The sequence below is a fragment of the Macaca nemestrina genome, chromosome 13, assembly GCF_043159975.1.
Source record: "Macaca nemestrina isolate mMacNem1 chromosome 13, mMacNem.hap1, whole genome shotgun sequence".
NCBI classification, from domain to species: domain Eukaryota; kingdom Metazoa; phylum Chordata; class Mammalia; order Primates; family Cercopithecidae; genus Macaca; species Macaca nemestrina.
The window spans coordinates 103759085-103779719 of record NC_092137.1 but is presented as its reverse complement, the minus strand read 5'-3'; the positions used below and the strand labels follow the sequence as shown (position 1 = coordinate 103779719).

General features: G+C 41.6%; 1 long non-coding RNA gene and 1 gene segment (V, D, J or C); one reads left to right on the top strand and one right to left on the bottom strand.

The window, feature by feature from the left end:
- The first annotated feature begins 3851 nt into the window (after positions 1–3851).
- On the top strand, positions 3852–4702 carry LOC105467699 (immunoglobulin kappa variable 1-12-like). The segment is given in 2 exon segments: positions 3852–3906; positions 4030–4702. Coding segments are annotated over 2 exon segments (378 nt in total).
- Positions 4703–5118: 416 nt separating this feature from the next.
- On the bottom strand, positions 5119–20035 carry LOC105467692 (uncharacterized). 3 transcript variants are annotated; one of them, XR_011612177.1, is made up of 5 exons: positions 13936–14326; positions 11036–11172; positions 7223–7414; positions 6082–6259; positions 5119–5379 (listed from the first exon to the last, which is right to left on the bottom strand). It is a non-coding gene; the product is annotated as an uncharacterized lncRNA (long non-coding RNA). The 3 variants fall into 3 exon arrangements; XR_011612178.1 differs by having other exon boundaries at positions 11043–11172; XR_979076.3 differs by lacking the exons at positions 11036–11172; positions 13936–14326 and adding an exon at positions 19361–20035.
- Between the last annotated feature and the right edge of the window lie 600 nt (positions 20036–20635).

The window sequence follows — 20635 nt, the reverse complement described above, 5'->3', positions numbered from 1 at the left end:
AGCAAGATGTCCCCATAACAACAACTGGGGTTTCTGCTGCTCTGTGTTCCAGGTGAGAATATGTGGACAAAGCTAAAAGTGAGACAACTATTTCAATCAGTGATTTTTTTTTTTCATTAGGAACCCTGCCTCTTATGAAATTTAGCGTGCTTTTTAAATGTGAATTTATAAAAAGCAATGCGTATTCTTCCTGCTTGTCTAACTAGATTAGTGGTGATTTTAATATAAGTATAGTTATGTTATGCTAATATGCCCATTCTTGATTTGAAATCAAGAATCCTCAATTCTTCAGTGAGAAATTCTTCACCAAAGGTTGAGTGTACCAAGGCACTCCCAAGCAAGAGAATGTAGCTTTGGGAGCTCAAAGAAGGTGATAAAACAAAATGGGCATTTTGTTTCATATCTTGCTTGACATACGAAGTACAGGAGGATCACCCATGGTCCTTAGAGTGAATTTCTGTTCTGCACATCAGAAACACTGTCTCCTCTTTCATTCTCATCCAAAATCCAAACTGCAGTTTTGAACATTTTTTTTTTAATTTCACCATACTTAATTTTGAGACCAGTATCATACTGTTGATATTTGTTGATTATAATGCAAACTAAGTTCTTTTGTTTGACTTTGTTTGCTGTGCACTTATTTATGCATTCAAAAATAACTTTGGGGATACAATCTAGTCATTAGAGATGCAGAATGACGTCACAGTAAATGACATTTAAATTAATGATTTTCATCATATTTGGTCACAAAACATTGTCAGTTTTCATTCAATTTTTTTATACCACACATATTTTACCCCAAGGTGAAAAAATATGATATGAAATAATATGTCTATGTTTTGGTTTCAGGCAGACAGAGTCATGAGTTCCCTTCACATGATGTTTCTAGTTGGAAAACACGATGTGGAGAAAGTTGAATTGTGTGCCCGTTGGGTTAAACCCGAACATCAAGGCATGGGCAGGTTAAGGTCTGCTTTCTCTGCTTTCAAGATGATGCCTGGATCATTGAGTCTTTCAAAGGAAGGAAGGCCATGTCTTTTTTTTCTTTTTTTTTTTTTTTTTTTGAGACGGAGTCTCGCTGTGTCTCCCAGGCTGGAGTGCAGTGGCGCGATCTCGGCTCACTGCAAGCTCCGCCTCCCGGGTTCACGCCATTCTCCCGCCTCAGCCTCCGAGTAGCTGGGACTACAGGCGCCCGCCACCACGCCCGGCTAATTTTTTGTATTTTTAGTAGAGACGGGGTTTCACCGTGTTAGCCAGGATGGTCTTGATCTCCTGACCTCGTGATCCGCCCGTCTCGGCCTCCCAAAGTGCTGGGATTACAGGCTTGAGCCACCGCGCCCGGCCAGGAAGGCCATCTCTTAACGTGACAGAGGAGCAGAAGAGAGAGAGATCCCAGCCCTGTAATCCCTGTTTCTTGTGTCAATAATGTATTCCACTAGAGGGCTCCACTCTCACGACCTAAACACATCCCAATAGGCCCCACCTGGCAATACCATTACACTGAGAATTAACTTGACAACAGATGGATTCTGGAGGGCACAGTGAAACCATAAAACTTTCCTAAAAGATACACATTCCAGGCCATCTGGCCAGCAATACATGCAGGCAGAGTTCTCTGCCCAAGATCATATAGAACATAACACATATATATGGCCAGTGGAAGTCAGCAGAGGTACAACAAAAGGAAAGCATTAGATTACAGATGGGGACTGCTACATTCATCATGGAACAGTTAACCCTTGAATAACCTGGGTTTGAAATTTGCAGATCCACATATATTTTCTTCTGTGTGTGTCACCTGTAAGCAAGCATTTAATAAGTAGTAAATATATTTTCTCATTTTTATGATCTTCTAAATGACATTTTTTCCTTTAGCACATTTTATTAGAAGAATACAGATTATAATATATCAACTAGTTATTTTCTCACTAAGGCTTCCAGTTCAAAGTAAGTTATTAGTACTGAAGTTAAGCATGGAAAATTTCTACACAGGTTTTCATCTGCAGCAGTCATCAGTGCCCCAACCCCTACGTTGTTCAGGGGTCAGCTGCTCTTTCAGTCTATAGCTGCATCTCTCTGGAACAGGATCTTGGCAGTGGTTGCAAGTAAAGGAATCCAGGAAATAACATCTCAAACTATGCTGCATTGGTATGATGATTCTGTAAAGCCAAAGGCATTTAGAAAGCAGCAAATGAACAAATAGGCTTTTCCTAAATATCCCTTATCTGCCTAAAAGCAGATTCTCCAGAAGGAAACCAATTGTCAAGAAAACTCATCCTGGGAATTTTTATATCTGGAAAGATGAACACAAAACAAGAATCAAAATAAAAGAGACTGGAAGTTGATGCTTTATCCAGAAAGGCTATTACATGTTCTTTTGAGAATGCAATTCTATGCTCATCTATTCTCTGCAGGTTGCCTACACTTCTGATTTCCCTCTTCCCTAGAAAGGAAATATGAACTGGATCTCACTGAGTAATCTGGGTAATCGCCCTGCAATGATATCCCACTGTACTTTAAGTGAATTTTGTTTGCCTTTTCTCTTATTAATCTTCCTTTTGTCCGTTCATTTTCAGCAAATATTTAGAGGACAAATAGAGCTTTCTTCCTTTCTCCCAATATAAAGAAGTTCCCTTACAATTCAGGCTGCTTACAAAGCAGCAGGAAGGTTTGTACACAGGCTACAGCACTGTGATTTGACTCCCCTAGTCAGGCATCAGTAAACTTTTGTACAGCCCTAGACTGTAGGCCACTGATGCTGATATCATTGGATCCACTTCCCCTGTTACTGAGCCAGGATGGGACATTTTAGGGCACATTACACATGTGAGATACAATGAGTGCAAATCTGTGTCCAGTTTCATTTGGATCCAATTGTTTTTTCCATGTACACAGGATAGGTAGTTGCTTAATAAGAGATTGAGTATGTTTTTCCTAAAGATGTTAACAGGGAGGCTGGTATCTCGGCCGGGATGACGTCCTAACTCACTGATAAAAAGTAATAAAAGAAAGTGTCATTGATGGTGCATGGCAGGGACATGCTCCATGCAGTGGTCACCCTTACTAAGAGGGATGAACTTTGGGAAATAATACTCAGTGGGAGAAAAGAAGGTTGACTATGAAGGTGCCCAAAACAAGAATATGGTGCATCCCATTTAGTCTCTGGGTATTACAGAGACCTGCAGCTCTTGATAATGGCGGATCTGTGAGTGCTGCACGCATTAAGGAAACACGGTATCATCTGTGTATCTGTAGTAAATTGCTTCAGCTAATACTGGTAAAAAAAAATGCCATAACACCATTACCTAATACTTACAAATATATACGGCATGGTGTCGATAAATTTTATTTTTAATTTTTTTAGAAAGGAACAATGTTAAACTCACAGAAATGTTAAAAGTATAGGACAACGTACCCCCTTCCCTAACTCGAATTATATGAGACTTTTGAAGACCTGAGAATCCTGTCTAGCATTTTACTATGTGTTTCCTACAAACAAGAATATTCTCCTAAATAATCCCCATACACCAATGAAATACATTACTCCATTGACTCCTGAGGAATATTTCAAATTGTCAGAAAAAAAACTAAAAAATGTTTCTCATGACAAAATAGTCCCCAGTAGAAACGCATTCTCTGCAGACAAATTTATGCTACCCTGGTCTTACTTGGGACACCTGGGGACACTGAGCCAGTGCTTAGCTACTGAGATGAGCCAACCCTGCAGCTGTGCCCAGCCTGCCCCGTCTTCTTCTCATTTGCATATTCCCAGAGCACATCCTCCTGCCCTGAAGATTTATTAATAGGCTGGACACACTTCGCGCAGGAGTCAGACCCAGTCAGGACATAGCATGGACATGAGGGTCCCCACTCAGTTCCTGGGGCTCCTGCTGCTCTGGCTCCCAGGTAAGGAAGGAGAACACTAGCGGTTTACTCAGCCCAGTGTGCTCAGTACTGCCTGGCTATTCAAGAAAGTCTTTATAATATGATCAATAGTTTGAATATTTGTTTTTGTGTTTCCAATCTCAGGTGCCAGATGTGACATCCAGATGACCCAGTCTCCATCCTCCCTGTCTGCATCTGTAGGAGACAGAGTCACCATCTCTTGCCAAGCCAGTCAGGGTATTAGCAGCTGGTTAGCCTGGTATCAGCAGAAACCAGGGAAAGCCCCTAAGCTCCTGATCTATAAGGCGTCCAGTTTGCAAAGTGGGGTCCCATCAAGGTTCAGCGGCAGTGGATCTGGGACAGATTTCACTCTCACCATCAGCAGCCTGCAGCCTGAAGATTTTGCAACTTATTACTGTCTACAGTATAGCAGTACCCCTCCCACAGTGTTACACACCCGAACATAAACCCCCAGGGAAGCAGATGTGTGAGGCTGGACTGCACCAGCTGCTCCTCCTGATGCCTCCATGGGCTGAGAGTGTTCCTCAGATGCAGCTACACTCTGATGGTGTTGGTAGAGGGGGACATGAAGTCATGTCTGCACCATAATACTTTTCTCTTTCTCAGCCCCAACTGCACAGCCATGACAAAGACTCTCCTATTTTAATAAAGACAGAGATGCTTACACCTGAGGAGTCTAGTTTATAGCCTCAGTTGGAATTCATATAACAGAGAAGGAGCCAAAATAGATGTTCTAAGCAGGAATTGTCTCAATATGGAGAATTAGAGTCTAAAGTACTGAAGTCTAAATAAAGTGTAGAAATGAATCTCTAAGTTTAATGTTTTATTTGCAAAGGAATATTTGCCAAATGGGGCATACAGGAAAACTCAGGGGTCTTCAATATGTTGGAAGAACAAAGAGAAGGTTAGAGTTTTATGAAAAAGGGATAATATTACCTATGGCTCTTTGAGAAAGTTCATTGGCACTAGGAAGTGTTGGGAGCTGGTAAGCTCAGACTGGTAAGGAGTGGTGGACAAAGTGAATTCTAGAATTATATCAAGTTATCTCAGAAGTTGTGGGTAAATGTGATTTCAAGGAACAAGAAGCCAAAGCAGTGAATCTTGAAGAGAATTCTGTTGATGAAATGCCAAGGATTTCGTGTAGATCCTGCTGCTCACCACACAGAAAAAAAATCACTAAGACAGCAAGTATTGCCAAGGAACAGGCTTTAATCAGTTGCTGCGGCCGAGGAGATGGGACACCATTCACGAATATATCTCCCTGACCAACTAAAATTATGAGTTTAGATAGCAGGGAAGAAATGTGGGAAAACAGGAATTAGGGAGGGGTAATGAAGATAATCTGGTCAATAGGAAGCAGGAGGTCAGTTAGTCAATCGTAATGGGTGAAGGGTCTGACGTCTCACTGTCCTGATTCAGTGATATGTAAGGTGCAGTTCCTTGATAGTATCTGGAGGCCTGATGGTTGGTTTCCTGAGAAAAGAACTCAGATAAGACAAATGTAACTATCTTGAGTTTTAAGACTGGGGGAGTCAATTTCTATGTTTATTCAAAAAAACCATAACATTAGTTCCATGGGAAAATAGGGCCTATTTCAATTGCATTCTAGACACAATACTTTGCACACTGAGTGCCTTTCCCCCCTGGTTTCTTGTCTGTGTTGGGTATGACAAGAATGACTTAATTCCTATGATTAACTTTCACACTACAATCTTTCAAAACCAAAAGTATAGTAGTCATGAAAGCTGATATTAGAAGCAGGATTCTCGGCTCGGCGCGGTGGCTCAAGCTTGTAATCCCAGCACTTTGGGAGGCCGAGACGGGCGGATCTCGAGGTCAGGAGATCGAGACCATCCTGGCGAACACCGTGAACCCCGTCTCTACTAAAAAAATACAAAAAACTAGCCGGGCGCGGTGGCGGGCGCCTGTAGTCCCAGCTACTCGGGAAGGCTGAGGCAGGAGAATGGCATAAACCCGGGAGGCGGAGCTTGCAGTGAGCTGAGATCCGGCCACTGCACTCCAGCCAGGGCGACAGAGGGAGACTCCGTCTCAAAAAAAAAAAAAAAAAAAAAAAGAACCAGGATTCTCTGGTGCTCCCTCAGGAAACAGAATGCATCTGCCCCTGAAATACAGACTATCTAACCATGTGGTCCTCAGTCCTGTCTGGAAGCTTACGTGTTGGGGTGCTGATGCTTTCAGCTTCGTACGGCATCTTTCCAGGTGTTTCTGCAGTCCTCACCTCTGTCCTTGTGTCTTTCTTAGGTACCAGTGGAGAATATGGAGTCATCCTTTTCTGACTTGCAAATCTCATGGGAGGACCTCTTACTGGGCAAATCTATAGGACAAAAGGGAGCTAAAAAGACATATTTACATAAGTTAAAAGATTTTTCCCCCAATGAGGCCATTTTTAAAAATTATATTTAAAGGCACAAGTTGAAAACACGTCCATCTTTATTTTCTTATTAATGCAAATGTACATTTGCAAATATTTTCAAACTTGTAAAGATTGAAAACATAATTATTTGTCCATGGAATGATCAAACACCTCTATAATTAAATGGAGCAAATATTTTCTGGACAATTTGTACTCACTGAAATAAAGGAATATATTTAAAATGTGTGAAGCTATGTTAGAAATTATTGGACTTAAATTCAACTGTGCAGCTCGGTTTGGGATGTTGTTCACGCCTGTGAACTGTCAGGAATCTTGTGTCATGTGTAGTCACTGCTGTTCAGCTTTGTCTTCAGACAATTGATATCTATAGGCTGAAGATGATCTCTGTGTCCTGCAGAGAAACCACTCAGTTGAACCTCTCCTTGATCAGCCAGATGATCGTGAACATGAACATCCATGAGCATGAAAACGAATGTTTACTGTTATCAGCCACTGAATTTAGTATTTAACTAGTTACCAATATTTAATGCATAAAATCTTACTGATACAGTATTTATACCTCTACCTATATATACACACATGTATTTTTTCTTAAATTGGTGGTACAAATGTGAACATTTAGTAATCAAATTATGAAGTGATTAAGGGAAAATTAAAGACAAAATTAAAACTAATTAGTATTTCCTTAAATAAAATTTACCTTATTTATGGAAAAATGTGCATATATTTATTCAAGATACATAGAAGTAAATATATATTTGATAAAACATTGGCTATAAATATAGTATTCATATACATTTAAATAATCTGTTACATTTCATAAAAATATGGTATTCTGCACCACATATAGTTCATAGTCTTGCCAGAGAAAATTTCTTTGTAGCCTTTATTTTTAAAACTCTACCAAATGGTTGTCCTTACCTAAAATATTTTTCCAACCACGTGGAGCTCCAAGGGTAGGACTAGAGCATATTTTGACTAATGTTGAATAGTAACCATTGCATCGTGTAAAGTCTCCATTATGTTCATGCCCACGACGATGATATGCCAAATAGAGTTCTCACAACAATGGATGCTGGATGGAGTCACATCAGTGCCATTGTCAAGGAAGCCCTGGAAATGTAAAAACCATAACAATGAGTAAACTGCAAGGGTTGCATCTGATGATCACATTGCAAAGAGAACAGCACATTGCATACAGAACAGTACTTTAATAATAATAATTTTTTGTTTTTGAGACGTAGTCTTGCTCTGTCGTCAGGCTGGAGTGCAGATCATCAGGCCTTAAAAGAAACACAACAGGATGACTGCAGACAAAGCCATTCTGGATGAGCTGTGACTAGATGTTTCAAAAATGAGCCATAAAATGTTTTCCAAGTGAATATTAATTGAAATGCCATTAATGAGCATGAGGTTTTTAATAATGAGGATGATTCAACACTTGGAATTCAGTCAGTCACCTTTTCCAGCTTTCCCAGGGAGTCTAATGAACCAATGTTATGGAGGTCCCTGTGGGGACTCAATAATAAGAGTTTCAACTAACTGAGATGTACAGGGCTACTGGCTCTTCTGAACACCTAACGCCTCCTGAACCCCTAACATTGTACCACACATCAGGGCTCAGACGAACAGCTGGGGTCAGGTGATACTAGTAGACCTCTTGTAACATGAGGAGGGCACTGGTTATTTTCCTATATATGAATTTGCCTTTCTTTTCGGTTATATTTCTGCATAAAATATTATTTGGGGATTTTCCAAGTGCTTTCATCAGAGTCAGGAAAGTCTTCCATACTATGGCTTTGGATCAAGCAACTTTTTTACCTCAAAAAAAAGTGAAAGAAAGTGTAACTCATGATCTTATCATGTGCACAGGGGCAGCTATCCCTATAGACAGAGAAAAAAAACATTATTAATGAAGCAAAGCTGGCACATAAACCCTTGTGCTATTGAATTGCTATGCTGTCAGATGTGGTGGAGGTTCTGAAACACGGACCGTGAATGGTGCTATTATTCCCATAAACAGAATATTTATATCTTGAAAATGAGCTGTAGACTCATCATTGTTATGCAAGCTGAACAACTTGAAATGCTCTATATTTTCTCAGGGCTGCAGTTTTCTGGCTGATGGTTTTTCGTTTGTTTTGTTTTTTTGTTTTTGAGACGTAGTCTTGCTCTGTCGCCAGGCTGGAGTGCAGTGGTGTGATCTTGGCTCACTGCAACCTCCTCCTCCCAGGTACAAGTTATTCACCTGTCTTAGCCTTCCCAAGTAGCTGGGACTACAGGTGTGTGCCACCATGCCTAGCAAATTTTTGTATTTTTTGTAGAGACGGGGTTTCAACATATTGGCCAAGATGTTCTCTATCCCTTGACCTCTTGATCTGTGCACACCAGCCTCCCAAAGTGCTGGGGTTACAGTTGTGAGCCACTGCGCCCAGCCTAGTTGATGGTTCTTAATCCAAAGAGTTGACATGACAATTATACCATTAAATTGGAAGAAATGATAGGATAAGCATGTGACCATTTAGACTTAATACAATACTGGATAAATTGTCAACACAAGGCATTAGGGTGTGTGCTGGGGCCATAGATCTAGCCCATATAAAGCAAGAGCAAATAGAATTGATTTTACATATTTTAGAGAGAAAGTACAGAAAATATGGACCCTAGGGGACCTTCTGGAATGTTTCTATTTATTGCCATTTTCACTGGTAAAACTCAGAGAAGATTTCAACAGTCATCAGGATGAAGTTCTAGGGATCACAGTCATGTGAAGCATTCCCTGCACTTGGATCCCCAGTGAGGCAAAGGGAAGATGAAACGCATAGTGGGATATGGAGGTGTAAACACCAGGGACAGCCTCCTGGTTGCTTTAAATGTTGAAAAGGGTATTTATTTTTTCTCTTTAGATTTATCCCTGAATCAGTTGGATCTGAGAAAACTCATTATGTCTGGTTACGCAGAAAGGTGTTTATTATCATGAATTAATGGATAAAAAACATTTGGGGAAACCAGAGTGGCAGCTCAGGCAACCCCAAGTACTCCTTCTGCTGTTCCTTGATCCTCTCCCTGCCCTGTGTTTTCCACAGTCAAGAAGGATACCCTCATTTTGATAGAAACCTGGCAAGTGAACATATTGTGCCCACAGGACTGTGCTGCCTGGCTGTGACCCAGACCAGGAAAATGATCACATTTGAGTGAGATCAGGCAGTTCCCCTCCCTCATCTCAATCCAAAAGCGTTCTGTAGCAACACATTTGATGGGCATTCTTCACTACATCTGGGACTTAGGACATGTCCTCCAAAGACATGAGGAGTAGCCTTTCCAGACTCTACCATAGAGAAAGTATTGCCAGAAACTAGAGAATAAAATAAATATGAAAGAAGCTGGTGACAATAATTAAATGTGCCATGCATATATGTATTTTAAATAATTTAATCTTTTCTATAAAACTCAAAGTGCTATTTTTAGCCACCTGTACAATTTAGACCACAAATTAAATAATAAGTAAACAGATTAGTGACTCATGAAAGAAGATCCTTTTTTCCTAGAAGGTGTTAGGCTGAACAGATTGGAGTTTCCCCCACATTTTGGGAAGCACAATGTTATGTGGGTAGCATGATGTTCTTTGTAAAGGAAATCTTTATGTTAGGTTGTAGCATGTTGCTGTTGATATTAGCAATTCCTGAAAATGTAAGTGTAGAAAGATGTGTATTTATGATAGAAAGCCACAGGATGCACTTGGGCAGAAATAACACCTGTACCCATGAAAACAGGTGAATCTACATGAGACTGAAATGAAGATGTCATCAACACAGGCAGGTCTGCAGAGAAAGGGGTCAGCTCTCTAGTAGTTGATAGCAGAGCTGCTGTCCTTCTGGGGGCAGTAGTGAGAAGAGCTGCTCTCTTTTCTGCGGGAGACAGCTTGAATGTGGAGTCTCAGGCAGCAGGAGCTCCTCCCCAGCCTGTGCCAGCAGTGCCACTCTTGAAATTGCTGTAGAGGCTTTGTCTGGAGACTGTTCCTTAAGGCTCTTCAACAATTTGCAAGGAATTTAATATCCTCTAGTAAATCCTTTTATGCTTCATGGGTTTGACATTAGCAACAGGGAATATACACAGTTTACAGTGACATCATTCACAGCCTCCTTTTTTTCTGGCTAAATATAATGCTTTCCAAGTGGACCTGCCAGAGGAAGCCAATGTAAACAACAATGCATGCCACCAAAAATGCAAGACAAATAAGCTGGGGAAAGCCACTGGGTTCTCACGTAGCTGCACTGTCCCCTGGTACAAAATGGGAGACTGTAAAACTCTTAGCTCCATCATCAGAGAGATGGTGCAGTGTGACCTTCTCAGCATAGTAAGTCAGTATTTACAGACATTTAGATACTAACAACTTTAACACCGTAATACAGGCAAAAGTAGAAAAGAAAATAAATTGGACTACATAAAAATTTAAAATGTGCATCCAAAGTCATAATCAACACAATGAAAATGCAACATGTGGAATAGAAGAAAATGTTTGTAAATCATATATCTGATAAGGGGTTAATAATATCCACTATATAAAAATAAGTCCTACATGTCAACAGTAAAAATAAAATACCTGATTAAAAATGAGAAAAGTACATGAATCAACATTTCTCTACAGAATATTCTTCAGAGATAATTAGATAACTAGCATAGAAAAAGATGCTTAACATTATTAATCCTTAGAAAAGTAAAAACAAAACCCACCTCTCACCTATTAGGATTTTTTTTTTCCCCAACAGAAATGACCAGTCTTGGTGAGAATTTAGGGACCTGGAACTGCTCTGGACACTGTCATGGTGAAGTAAATGGCCCATCTGCTGTGAGAAGCCACGTGGTGATTCCTTGAAGAATTAATGGAAATAATATATAATTCAGCAATTCCACTTTTGGACATATACCCAAGTAATTGATGACATTAACTTGAGGAGATATTTGTATACCCACTCAGAACCAAATTATTCACAATAACCAAAAGATAGAAGCAACTCAAATGTTCACAACGGAGGGAACTGGTAACCCAAATGTGGTATATACATACAATAGCATATTATTTAGCTTTAAAAAGGGAAATTCTGACACATGCTACAACATGGATGAAACTAGAGGACATTACACTAAGTGAAATAAGCCAGTCACAAAAAGATTACTGAGTTATGATTTCACTACGGTATTTGCAGTACAGTTTCCATTTTGCTATGAATCAACACAGTCCCTGTCCCTTTCCTGCTTGTAGTTTTCTGGAATAACTATAGAACGCTCTGGAACTGTAACATTCTGAGATAGGGCACGATTGGCCAGAACAGCCTGCGCTGGCTGCGTTTCTGTCCCTGCTAGAAACAGGAATTTCTTCAACACTCTAACCCAGTGTGTCATGTGATTCTAAGACATAAAACCCAGGGTGGGTTGCATTCCAGGGCCCCTCAGTTGCAGTCCTTGTTGGGTATGCATGGTCTCGAGTCAATCGGCCCCGGCAGCTTTCTGCTCTCTCTGGTTGACTCTCTGTAAGTAGGAATCCACTTCGTGTAACTGGTTGTGTGTATGGGTGTTGTGTGTCTCACCCAATTTGGGTAAGTTGGAGACCAGTGCACAGCAAACCTTCTTGGCAAAATTGGTGCAATGAGAAGGTTTGATGTGAGAGAACCATGGCTTATTGGTGAAGTTGGAGGAACAATACTCTCCAGTCCCTGGCCCAGGACAGAGACATCAGGGGATGCAAAGGCTGGACGTGCAGATGGATGTTTAATGAGGAGGGAGGATAAATGGGACATGGTGAGAGGCAGAGTTTGATGTGGCAGTGAGTCAGTGGAAACAGCGGAGAAGCAGGACAGCAAGAGACAGCAACAGATGGTATTTTGTGAGAAGATGGACATAGTGATCAGCAATGGGCAAGACAGTTATTGGAGACGTAGCAAGACGGCGACCAGTGAGAGAGGGTGAGATGGTGATCAGCGCTACACCGATTACAGCTAGAGTTGCTTACATTGCAGAGCTGTTAACAATGGACAAAGGGTGTTTTAAGAGCCATCATCTTTCCTGACAGGCAGTGGAGCCCTGGGGATGGGCAAGTGGCCACATAGCCACCGCGTCATGCAGGCCAGCAGCTCCGTGCTCCAGTTCCCCCGCGGGAGCTCAACCCACCCGAACTGGGGACCCTGGAGAGATCTTCACGCAGGCCCCACATTAGAGACTTCTTGGCACCATTTTGGCTCCTGCACACCTGTAAGGGTCCCCTCTGCACCCCTGCCCCATATCAGATGATCCAGGGAATCAGGCCTTTGGCTAGATAGTCCATTTGAATTCCCCCATAGCACACCTGACTACATACTCGTTGCTCCTTCCCTTAGTCATTTTTCCTCGAATGCCATTTTATTTATCCATCAGTCATTTTATCTTATTTTCTGCCCCAATATATATGTTCGCTTTGCAGTTTTGGCTTTGGCTCACTGCTAATTATGTTTGTGCAATTGTTTAAGGCACGACACTTGGTTGTAAGAATTCTCCTGTTCTGTTGACTCTAAGAAGCCAGAGTCACATTGTTCTATGGCCCCAACCAGGACTTTGAGGCTCACTGTTGGCCACCCCACTGAGGCTCCAGGATTTCCTGCACTGATCAGCCCCTGGATATTCCAGGGCTTCCAGGCGTTTGGTGTGGGGACACTCCTAGGCTGATACTCGGGACTCTGGGTATTCAGCATTTGGTATTGTTGGCCATTCCCTGGAAGCTCCCGGGTTCTCAGCATTGACATTCCTCCTAGGATTGTGGATTGGAGCCTCACCCTATGGGAATCTTGGTTTGCCTTCTCTTGTTTTCTGCCCTAAAGTTATCATTTTCCATAACGGCATTGAGTTTTCTTTTTGTCACTTTATTTACACTTTTTGTTCTACACTTTACTTAATGAAAATACTGCTTTAAGGCTGGGCATGGTGGCTCACGCCTGTAATCTCAGCACTTTGGGAAACCAAGGTGGGTGGATCATTCGAGGTCAGGAGTTCAAGACCAACCTAGCCAACACTGTGAAGTGTTGTCTCTACTAAAAATACAAAAAATGAGCCGGATATGGTGATGCCTGCCTGTAATCCTAGATACTTGGGAGGCTGAGGCACGAGAATTGCTTGAACCCAGGAGGCGAAGGGTGCAGTGAGCCGAGATTGCACAACTACGCTCCAGCCTGGGTAAAAGAGTGACACCCTGTCTAAAAAAAATAAAACAATAAACAAAAATTTAAAACATAAAAATAGTGCTTTTGTCATATTTTGTTCACTAACAAATGCTTACATCCACTTTCATAACATCTTACTACCTCATCTCATACCTTCGATGCAGGAAGTGGAAATCTGAGAAGAGAACGATTGATGGCCCAGTCACTTTCTAGAAAGTGGTCTGCATATTGAAACTGGGTTTTCTTAAGTTACTGATTTGATAAATTATGGAAAATTTTGTTTTTGAGGCCGGCTACAGTGACTCGTGCCTGCAATCCCAGCACTTTGGGAGGTCAAGGCAGGTGGATCATTTGAGGTCGGGAGTACAAGACCAGCCTGGCCAATATGGTAAAACCCCGTCTCTACTAAAAATACAAAAACTAGCCAGGTGCAGTGGTATGTACCTGTAATCCCAGCTACTCAGGAGGCTGAGGCAGGAGAATGGCTGAAACCTGGGAGGTGGAGGTTGTGGTGAGCCAAGATCGTGCCACCGCACTCCAGGCTGGGAGACAGAGAAAGACTACCTCAAAAACAAAACAAGAAAAAAAGTAAAACAGAAAATTTTGCCTTTGATACGATAATGAGTTTCTTTTAAAACTTCTGAGATTAAGGCCGGGCGCGGTGGCTCAAGCCTGTAATCCCAGCACTTTGGGAGGCCGAGACGGGCGGATCACGAGGTCAGGAGATCGAGACCATCCTGGCTAACTCGGTGAAACCCCGTCTCTACTAAAAAAATACAAAAAACTAGCCGGGCGAGATGGCGGCGCCTGTGGTCCCAGCTACTTGGGGGGCTGAGGCAGGAGAATGGCGTGAACCCAGGAGGCAGAGCTTGCAGTGAGCTGAGATCCGGCCACTGCACTCCAGCCTGGGCCACAGAGCCAGACTCCGTCTCAAAAAAAAAAAAAAAAAAACTTCTGAGATTAGTGTCTTAGAGATTCAACAGTTGTGTTTTGCTGCTTTCAGCTTGTTCTTCCTTTAAACAGGTCTGGGATCATTGCTCTCTCCTTTTGCTTCTTCATCAGCTGCTGTGACTTTTTCACCTCCAGTTCTGACTGTTGGTGCAGCCTTGATACTGAAGTGTTTTGTCTTAGAGTTCTGTGGAAGCAATGTTTTCCCCCAATATAATATTAGTCTATGTACTTGGTTTGTTAACATATATAACCTAATTTGGGGCTTTACTTTTTTATTTTTATACAGCTTTAAAAATATATATGTTCTTCTTTGAGATTCTCACTCTGTCACCCAGGCTGCAGTGCAGTGGTGTGACCTCGGCTCACTGCAACCTCCGCCTCCTGGGTTTAAGCGATTCTCCTGCCTCAGCCTCCCGAGTAGCTGGGACTACAGGCACGTGCCACCACACCTAACTAAATTTTTTTATTTTTAGTAGAGATGGGGTTTCACCATGTGAGCCAGGATGGCCTCTATCTCCTGATCTCGTGAACTACGTGCTTAAGGGCTAATGAGTGCCTATCCACCTCCATGCTGTCTGACTTAAAATATTTAATTGTCTATAAATTTGTTTATTCCACACTCCTTGGCCAAAGGAACTATAAAGAAACCTAAGAACATCTCATTCAAGCCATGGTGGGAAACAGGGAGTCACTCTACCACTATTCAAAATGTAGGCCAGATTCAAAAGGCCTTTTAAAATTATGAAAATAAAATAGTTCCCTTTTCCACAAAAGGGAATAATAGCTCCTCTGTTTAACCAGAAGACTTAGTCTTACTAAAAACTTTAAAAGAAAGAACTGGCTGGGTGCAATGGTTCATGCCTGTAATCTCAACATTTTGGGAGGCTGAGGTGGGTGGATTACTTGAGGCCAGGAGTTCAAACCCAGCCTTGCCAACATAGCAAAACCATATCTTTACTAACATTACAAAAAATTAGCTGGACATGGTGATACATGCTTGTAATCCCAGCCACTGAGGAGGCTGAGGCATGAAAATAGCTTGACACCAGGAGGCAGAGGTTGCAGCGAGCCCAGCCGAGATTGTGCCACTGCACTCCAGCCTGGGCAACAGAGCGAGACTCTGTCTCAAACAACAACAACAACAAAATGATCCCCCAAGAATGAATAATAACCAGAATAGGAGGTTCTTATCAGATATTCTTAATTACTCTAACTACTGTTAGGCTTCAGGAAGTCACTAGTTGGGTACAACTGTCCAGGATTAAACCTGTTTCTTACGAGGTCCTGCAGGCACAAAAGGTGGACACCACAACCTCCATTTATAAAACCTAGAAAACTTAAGGCTGCTGTTTTGCAAACACATAGATTAATAACGTGGTTCCGTGGGTGGACATAGGAGCATTAATTTTTCTCTCTCTTCCAATTATAGTTTTCTTGTTTAACCTCCTAGTAAAGTTTATATCTTCTAAATTTCTTGTAAAGATGATAAAGTTTTTCAAAAGTCGTCCAATCCCTTCTGTCTTCTGTCCCCACAAATGAAAGCATCCTGCCATCGGGTCCCTTAGTTCAGGTACCAAAGATTTTTACTCCTCAAATGCTAGGGAAGGCCTGCACCCATAAAGTCAGCAGGAAGCACTTACAGAAAATGGACTCTGCTCTTCTGCAGTCCCCTTAAGATTAAGGAGGAGTAGCTAATCTCTGAGGGGCAATGAGATAGGAGGTGGATGGGACTCAACCCGGGACCAGATTGAAGACTAGCTGACACAAGGAAGAGACACTGGAAGCACCTGTCCATAAGACATGCCCACCAGGGCCAAATCAGTTTACCATTGCCATGGCAACACCTGAAAGTTAATGTCCATCTTCTAGCTACTTCTGAATAACCCACTCCTTAACTAGCATGTCATTAAAAGAGGGGATAAATACGACTGTAAAACTGCCCCTGCGCCGCTGCTCCTGGCACACTGCCTATGGGGAGCTCCGTTCCACAAGAGCAGTCACAGAGCTGTAACGGCCACCTCAGTAAAGCCGTTTCCTTCCACCACCCGCTTACGCTGCGCTCCTTCCTGAGTGAGGCCAAGAATCTGCCCTGCACCACTTTTGTCAAGTTAGTTGTCAAAAACTACTCATAATATCCTCTCTTTAATTATTTTACTCTTATAGGCTGTGTAATGACTTTCTCCTTTCCATGTACGATATTGTGTTTTGTGTCCTTTTTCTTTCCCTCTTCTTTATACACCCTTCATCAAGTAGTCACAGGCTTCAATTCAGTTCTTTCTTGTGGTAGTATGGCTCATGAGAAACGCTGATTCTTCTGGGTATGAGGCCATTCACCATTTTCATATGTAACACCGTAAAAATACTGTGACACGAGCCTCCACTTCACAAACTGACCACTGTCAAGCATCATCTCCCAACCAATAGAAATTTTTTGTTCCTCACTAGTTCACATAGGAGTAGAAATCTCAAGTTTAAAGTGTGGATTTGCACTTTACCACTTGGTGTATTCAAGAAGATGAATAATATTAATACATTAGTAGGTCCGGGCACAGTAGCTCAAGCCTGTAATCCCAGCACATTGGGAGGCTGAGGCAGGCAGATCACCTGAGGTCAGGAGTTTGAGATCAGCCTGGTCAACATGGCGAAACTCCATCTCTACTAAAAATACAAAAATTAGCCAGGTGTGGTAGCACATGCCCATAATCCCAGCTACTTGGGAGGCTGAAGCAGGAGAATGGTTTGAACCAGGGAGACGGAGGTTGCGGTGAGCCAAGATCATGCCCCTGTACTCCAGCCTGGGTGACAGAGCAATACTCTATCTCAAAAACAACAAAAAAATCAGTAGCTTTGAATTTTAAACATCCTTTTCACAAGAAACTCATCATTATTTCTGTCTAAAATAACGTTCTGATTCTTTCAGGAATGAGCCGGGTTTGATGCCTCTCTCCCTAACATGATAGAAGTGTGGCATAAATCTATGAAAAACCCCATTTCCCTTTGTCTACAAGAACTACCTTTGATTGAAAACTTCTTCCCTTGCTCTAGTCCTTTCTTCTACACCCAGCTCTACCTAATCTGTGACATAAAACAATACTTATCAGGAAAGATTCTGGAAAGAGCAAAAGACTTCTGAGAGGTATCGGAGATTCCTGCACCACCATCTGTCCATCTGTAGAGGGGCTTGTGAGTATGAGGCAGAGCAGAGCTTGTAAATCTACCTGCTTTCACTCCCACTGTATTTCCTAACAACAGCAACCACAGCAACAGCCATAACATCACAGGACAAACGTCTACTACTTCCAAGGCTTTTATCTCAGTAAATCTTCTCTCCCTCTATCTCAGGCAGCTAGAAGATTTAATACTCATACAAATAGTACTGTAGCTTTTTGTTCATAATTGGAAAAGCAGATAAGACACAGTGTAATACAGGCATTCCTTAAACCAGGTACCATTCAGTTTTGGATCATCACTGCACACATATACCCAGCATACGTCTAATATATGTGTAAAAATCCATGAAGCAAGAGTTACAATAGCTGGCATTTTCTATTGTGTTGTATTTTCCTCTTATGTCATCTTCTCCTTTTTGTCATTAAAAAAAATCTGTTCAAGTCAGTCTAAATTAATTATTGAATCACAAGTAGATAAAATCATTTATTTGATAACATCTTGACCCAATGAATATGTTTCTTTGCAAGACAGAGTCCTCATTTCCAAGACAGCAAACCTGACATAATTATATTGGAGCAAGCCCACAAGTAATGATGGTAGCTTTGCCTTATTGTCAGCCCTGGGGCAAGAATTAGACAAAAGATAACAAGGTAGGATAAAGATTACATAAGAAAGAAGGACAGCAACAGGACATGGTTACCTTTTATAGGGTAACATTTTGATAATGGATGATAAGTAGTAATGCCTTAGACAGGGATGGTTGGGAACTATTGAAGGTCTGAGTACTTTAGCACAGATTAAGAACAAATCATTAGGATTTTAAGAGTGTGTACAGTTAGTGAAGGAAAAGCCCTAGAATTTAATTTCTGGATAAAACATTCTTAGATTATATTTAAGAATACTGTCCATACTAAGTAAGTGTATTTATGATAATGGTGATGATTGTAGTGCTGAATATTTAAACAATAAAAACAAAATTAATTGTCACATGCATAACATCCTGAATACTATTGTAAATATTTTATCTTATTTTATTTAAACTGTCAACCACACTGTAAGGTAGGCACAATTATTGTCACAGTTACACAGATAGGGAAACTGAGACACAGAGAAGTTGAGTTGCTTGATTAATTTCAAGCAATCGGCAAGCCATGGAGCATCTATGTCAGGGCCTGCCAGGACATGGGACTGTAAACAGAAGTTTTAACTTTTTCACTCAAAGAGGGTATGTGTTTGGGTTAATGGAAAGCATCAGGACCCTCAGAAAACATTATTAACAAGCAAATGAAAGGTGTATCTGGAAGATTAAGTTCTACCAGAGTCTTCATTTCAACGGATCCAATAGTGGACTTAGGGAGATGACTGGGCATATTGAGGATAGGACGAGAGAAATGAAAACACAGCCTTTTATATTATTCTTAACAGGCTTGTACCAAATATCCCCTGGGTGAATTTGGGTGACTGAAGAGAAGAAAGACACAGGAGTGAAATTCTGTGAGCACAAGGAATGTGCTGGATCACACAGCCCAAGCAACAGAGCCACCTGTATCAGAACCCGAACTTGCGACAGAACTTCTCATTCTCTGAGTCCACTCCAAACAGACAGCCTTGCAAATAGGCTGATAAACAAGATGGTGTAGTAGACCGAAGCGTGGAATGTGTTGTGATGGAACTACCGGGTGGGCTTGCCAACACTGTGGTTTGTTCTCATTGGTTGGAGGTGCAAGACAAAATTATTTTCCCTTACTTTGAAAGGAATGACCAGCATGACTCACTCCCCTTCTCTAAATCCCTGATATCTTCCCCAATGAGACAGGCCCTTGAATTTGTAGCGATGAATCTTATCTTCTGTTCCTCAGGTGTCTTCAGTGTATAATTTTCTGCTTATTGCATGATCTCATCAACATAGTGCTGTATGGGGTGATGCTTTGTGAAAGGTCCTCAGGATCAATGTTTCTTCGGCCTACATTGTGACAGAGAGCATGAGGGTTGTTAATGTAGCCCTGGGCCGAGACTGAGGATGTGAGCTGCTGTTCACCCCAGATGACTGCAGAGCCTCCCCTAAACTGCGATGGACTCTGTCTTCACTCTGTGACTGGGCCTGGGGTCTGGTCAAGCCCTGCCGGAGCCTCAGGCGGGCTCATATTGCAGGTGCCAGCAGAGGGCGCATCTCAGACTCACGGAAGGGGCGGGAGGGCGATCTCCTGGCAACAGTGATGTCTGTGTATTTAAACCAATAGGACATCGTCATAATTTGTATGTATCCCTCCTCTCACATCTAAAGTGGTCTTGCCTCTCAGTATCTGTAAGAGGCTTTTTCTCTGAGATGTGGCTTAAGCAAAAGTTACAAGTCAAAAGCAGCAAGATGTCCCCATAACAACTCCTGGGGTTTCTGCTGCTCTGTGTTCCAGGTGAGAATATGTGGACAAACCTAAAAGTGAGACAACTATTTCAATCAGTGATTTTTTTTTCATTAGGAACCCTGCCTCTTGTGAAATTTAGCGTGCTTTTTAAATGTGAATTTATAAAAAGCAATGCGTATTCTGCCTGCTTGTCTAATAGATTAGTGGTGATTTTGATATACGTATAGTTATCTTATGCTAATATGCCCATTCTTGATTTGAAATCAAGAATCCTCAATTCTTCAATGAGAAATTCTTCACCAAAGGATGAGTGTACCAAGGCACTCCCAAGCAAGAGAACGTAGCTTTTGGGAGCTCAAAGAAGGCGATAAAACTAAATGGGCATTTTGTTTCATATCTTGCTTCACATAGGAAGTACAGGAGGATCACCCATGATCCATAGAGTGAATTTCTGATCTGCACATCAGAAACACTGTTTGTCTCGTCTTTCATTCTCATCCAAAATCCAAACTGCAGTTTGAACATTTTTTTTTTAATTTCACCATACTTAATTTTGAGACCAGTATCCTACTGTTAATATTTGTTGATTCTAATGCAAACTAAGTTCATTTGTTTGACTTTGTTTGCTGTGCAGTTATTTATGCATTCAAAAATAACAT